The 5,128-nt window shown below is 38.6% G+C and overlaps 1 protein-coding gene across 1 annotated transcript; it reads left to right on the top strand.

Moving 5' to 3' along the window:
• Nucleotides 1-1,631: 1,631 nt before the first annotated feature.
• Nucleotides 1,632-4,545, top strand: LOC129436457 (uncharacterized). The gene is made up of 3 exons (XM_073861950.1): nt 1,632-2,972; nt 3,561-3,637; nt 3,730-4,545. The coding sequence occupies exons 1-3, from the start codon at nt 2,778-2,780 to the stop codon at nt 4,352-4,354; spliced, it is 897 nt and encodes a 298-aa protein (XP_073718051.1). The 5' UTR covers nt 1,632-2,777; the 3' UTR covers nt 4,355-4,545.
• The last annotated feature ends 583 nt before the right edge of the window (nt 4,546-5,128 follow it).

Below are 5,128 nucleotides of genomic sequence, written 5' to 3'. Positions count from 1 at the left end.
TAATGTATTTCCAAATCTAAACCCAACTTGTGCGGAATGTTGCCTAATAGACTGCAACACGATAAAACAGGCACCTTCAGAATGCATAAAAGACGCACCGCCAAGGCAGGTCTAACTCACTCTGTGCCTTCTAGTAACGACTAGAACAACTCTTTTGTATAATTATTAATGTATTTTTTCAAAAAGACAAGTGTCAACTTCTGTTAAGTGCAACATGGACGATGCAATGCTTTGCTGATGCGAGCCGCGAGAAAGCCCTTGTCTGTTTCAGAAAGAATGCAGCAAAGATATTTAATGCTAATGTATGAGTTTCATTCATTTATGATGAGGTCCCTGCGTTCTAGTTAACAATGCAATGCAAGCGAACGCGCCGTGCCGGCGCCTCAATGTCACGGTTTTTATATTGTCTATATTTACTTTTAATTTATTAAATACATGCAATAGGCTCTTTGCACGTAACTACTCCCTTACCGGAAATGCGGCTCTGTCTTTTCCGGTCTAAACATGGCGCTGTTCTACACTAGATGTTTGCAAGAGTTGCCGAAACTTTCGATAACGGACGAACATCACCTTTGCAAGTCCTCCTCCAAATCCCCTACCAGCAAATTAGAGAAGGGCATTATATATAAACTTTATTACAGGCTCTAGGCCCAACATCATGACATACAACATAACAGAGGGAATAAATACATACACACATAAAAACATACTTTGATTCATGAGAGTCTTAACAGGCACCCATACCAATGTTTCCACAAATATGATTGATATCTAACTGAGCTGAACCTGGGGCTTGTGATCATTACTATAATACAATTTTGAGACTCATCAAGTCTGGACATGAACTTAAACATTAGGTTCCTCAAGAGAGCCTGTAAAGTGCTTAGCCCTGAGTCACAGAAGAGCTTACTTGCACTGCTACTCCTGGGCTTGTTCAGAAGTATCCTCAGGCAGTCATTATATGCTACCTGAAGTTTGCGCATGGTCTCCTTTTTGTATCTGACCCATCCGTGGATGTATGCCGCTTCATACATCCACGGATATGAAGGTAACTTAAGTCTAACTTAAGTCTAACTTAAGTCTAACTTGTATCTCTCAGACTTTATGGCTTACGTTAGCTTGCTAGGCTAATAAACAATCCCGGTCTTACAGAATATGCGTGTTGTAATGTAGTACTGTTTTCTAGTGTTAGGCGGAAAATGTCTATCGTTGTGTCCTGTACTTGTACGTGCCTAACTTCGCATTGTGTTAATATGTGATTGGCATTTGTGTCAAACAAAGACAGAGCCACAAGTGAAGTCGCTGTACAGGCTTTCTGTTTCAGATCCATGAAGAATCACGAAAAACCTCATTGTGTAAATTTAGGGTTGCACTTGTAATTTGTGTCAGAGTTCCGAGTTCAGCAGTTCCAAAAGGTTCGAGTTCAAATTGTGTGTTGTGCTTAACTCTTTCACCGCCAGCGCTTTTTAAAAAAGTTGCCAGCCAGCGCCAGCGTTTTTCATGATTTTCACCAAAGTTTAATGCCTTCCAGAAAATGTTCTTCTTCAGATATATAAACATACAATATACCAAATGAAAGAACAGACCCTCTGCTTTCAAACAAAAAAACCCGTTTCATCCTACCTTGAGTAGTTATTTTGTAATCAGCTTTTGAATATGGGTAGGTTTTTGCAAAAACACCACATTTTGAGCAAAAAGCAGATATAATTCAATTTTTGTGACGGACTTTTCATAGAGATCCCATTCAGAGCGATCTTTAAAACAGACACGGACATGCAGCAGCTTGCCATAGGAAAATACTTCCGGGTTTAAAAAGTTGCGGAAGGGCGCCACCTGGTGGATAATAGCGGTATTGCGAAAAGACGGAACATCTCGTCATTGGCGGGGAAGCGTTTTCTCTTAATTGACGAGATATCTCGTCAATGGCGGGGAAAGAGTTAACATGGTCATGTTACATTTTGACCTTCTTTATCGCTTTGTATGTGCTCACTGCTCAACTTCCAAAAACTGCTCAAGCTGTTCAAGCCTCTGTTCTGCCCTACAAAGGCAAAAGACCTTAACCCGCTATAGACCATTTCAAAAGATGTAAACAACACTGGTCCAGAAGCACTTCCTGTTTCAGTTTTTTAACACTAGATAAACGTTGGGATAAAATAAACCAACAGAAAATATAGAACTGAATTAACTGAAGTTAAACTAACATCTTAAAGATAATGATACATGTCAAAATAAAAAAATTCTGTCACAAACTGTGACGGGAAGTGTTTCTGGACCAGTGTTGTTTGCATCTTTTGAACTGGTCTATAGTGTAGAACTGAGGAAAATGACTTTAAAGTTTAGACCTTTTAATGACTTTAGTTGTTAGTTATTTTCTTGAAAAAACAACAACAAAATAGACTCAAGATACTTATCCACATGATAAAGGAGGTCTTGAATGTCCCAAAAATATCAATAACTCATTTTTGCCTTTGTAGGGCAGTGTTGCTGCCTTGCATGTGCTTAACTTTTTCAAAACCTGCTTAAGTTGTTCAAGCCTCTGTTACTGCTTTCTGTGTGTTTTTATTATGATGTGTTTGAATGGGATTGTGTTTACAGTGTGCGCCTTCGGATGCCAAATATTATTATTTATTATTATTTTAATGCTATACGTGCTGCACACCACTTCTCACGATTTCATTTAAAGACATCAATTTCTTTGTTAAAAAGGATACATTCATGCCAACAGATCACAAGTCCAACATTACCATATAGAGTAATTACGACTGATCTATCAACAGATGGTCCTCAGGGACACAGTTCCTGTAATTATGGTGCGGTGCAAATGCTCATGTGTGGCGGGGACAGCTCTATGCAACCACACAGTTGCCCTATTATTCCAGACAGCTCACTTCTCCCAGCTGGGTGTGCCAGTGGTTCCTCCTGTACACAGCTGTACAGAATCAGAGCAACAATGGCACAAACCCCGAACAGCAGTAAGTTTCATAGCAATGCATGGTTCATATGGGATAGTTTGCATATATGTATGTCATGCATTATTATGTACCAGTAGCTGCAAACTAAAACCTCTGTTTAATAAATTCTCAAAATTATAAGTGTAGTTTTTTCAGTCAGTTTTTCCCCAAACTTCACCTGGAATCAATCCAACCTTAACCATTACACATACAACGTTATCACAGCTGAGACTAGGGTTGCATAACGATTAATCATGACTAATCATTTGCAAAACAAAAGTTTTAGTTTACATCATATATGTGTGTGTACTGTGTATAATAATTATGTATTAATAAATACACACACATTTAGATATTTAAGAAGTATTTACATGTGCATATACATTTTTATATGTATATATAATTGTTATTATATATAAATATTTAATCTATAAATATATTTTTTCTTAAAAATTATACATGCATGTGTATTTATTTATACATAATTATTATACACAGTACACACACATATATGATGTAAACTAAAACTTTTATTCGTTTTAACTTTTTAATCGTTATGCAGCCCTAGCTGAGACTCTTGGCAACATGTATTTTGTCACAATTTCACAGGGTGTAAAACCAGGTCCAGTTGGGAAGATGGTGGTTGTTAAGCCTGTGCAGGGTCGGATGGGTAGAGGAGGATTACGGTAAATATTAACTTAACAATTATTTTCATGATTTGTTTCCCCCATTGTTATCTCAAATAAAGTACCTCTTTATGATTTTTTTTAAATAAAAGGAGCACCCTCTACAGAGGAATGACTGGCCCTCTTCCTGACCTGTCGGTACTTCGTGTGGCAGAGGTGTACAGCAGTCTAGATCATCTGGATATGCCCCTGGTGACAAAAATGGGGATGAGCATTGACAAGCCCCTTGTGGATTCTGAATTTGGACTGGTACAGAGGGGAAGTGTAATCTCCTATCAACAGCCGAAACTTCAAACACAATGCACAGAGCTGCATAAGAATGCCCCGGGTCCTCCATGTCTTCCCCTTATTACTCATCAGCTGTCACCAACAGAGTGTGTGTGGGCATGCACAGAGGAAGAACATTTACATATACAAAGTTTGCAGTTATCTATTGAGATGGCCCATAAAATTGAATTGTCGACACGGGCTCAGAGCAAAGATCCAGAGTGGCACGCGTTGCAGCGAATGAGGATAACCTCTTCAAGGTTTAGGGAAGTTTCCCATGTTAGAGGTTACAGTAGTGCTGAGCATCTTGCAGAGCGAATTATCAGAGGCACCAGACAAACTCCGGAAATGAGAAGAGGTTCAGAAATGGAGTTTCAGGCAGCAAAAGAATATGCCCAGCATATATATTTTCCCTTGAACTCAATAGGATTGATAACAAATGTTACATGATCTGCGATAAAATGAGTATTCTAGCTTGTTGCTTTAAAAAAAAAAACATAGTTTAATAAGTAATGCCAGAGTTATTAATAAACTTTATACATTATGGCATCGTTTTACAATAAAAATCATTGTTTATAATGTTGTTGTGTGAGGTCACATCTGTTGTCACTGTATCAGAATGCATTCAGAAATAAATGATTAATACTTACAGAAACCTACAACTTTTAAATGTACTTTTAAACTTGTCACCACTACTTGGCCCATGCTGTGACAAGATGTTTATTTTGATAATTGCTAAGCAGGCAAGCAACGGCAAAAATTTCATTAATGCTTCCAGCAATTGACAAAGGTATAACAGAATCAAAAAGTTTATTCTCCTTTACCCTTCGGATGACTCGCTCAACGTGCACTCTTAGACGAGCAATTTTCTGTGTTTGGAGGACACTGGGTGCTGGCATCTGGCTTTTTTATTGAGAAAAGGTGGACAGTACACCTTACACTTCACACAGTCAGTGATTAGGAAACCTTTGTCAACCATCACGGCCATGTCATCAGTTAAAAGGTCAGCTAACCCTGACCGCCTAAAGAGTTCTTTATCACTTATTGACCCCTCATAGAGAGAAGAGATGAAGGTCACTGGACCATGGGGGGCAATCCCGATAAGTCCTTTCATGGTACAGTGAGATTTATATGTAGAGAACATCTCACTTTGGAGGAGAGGCGAGGATGACGTCTGACACTTGAGCTGTGTACAGTCAACTATTATCTGAGTATCAGGGAAGT

Source organism: Misgurnus anguillicaudatus, chromosome 23, assembly GCF_027580225.2.
Source record: "Misgurnus anguillicaudatus chromosome 23, ASM2758022v2, whole genome shotgun sequence".
NCBI classification, from domain to species: Eukaryota; Metazoa; Chordata; class Actinopteri; order Cypriniformes; family Cobitidae; genus Misgurnus; species Misgurnus anguillicaudatus.
The sequence above is the reverse complement of the archived record's forward strand: the minus strand, read 5'-3'. Positions and strand labels throughout refer to the sequence as shown.

What these genes read in the sequence shown, in the direction of transcription:
- LOC129436457 (XM_073861950.1), top strand. Translation starts at nt 2,778, where the DNA reads ATGGTCCTCAGGGACACAGTTCCTGTAATTATGGTGCGGTGCAAATGC. An exon ending in GGCACAAACCCCGAACAGCA is followed by an intron (nt 2,973 to 3,560) that starts GTAAGTTTCATA and finishes ACAATTTCACAG; the next exon opens with GGTGTAAAACCAGGTCCAGT. An exon ending in ATGGGTAGAGGAGGATTACG is followed by an intron (nt 3,638 to 3,729) that starts GTAAATATTAAC and finishes TTTAAATAAAAG; the next exon opens with GAGCACCCTCTACAGAGGAA.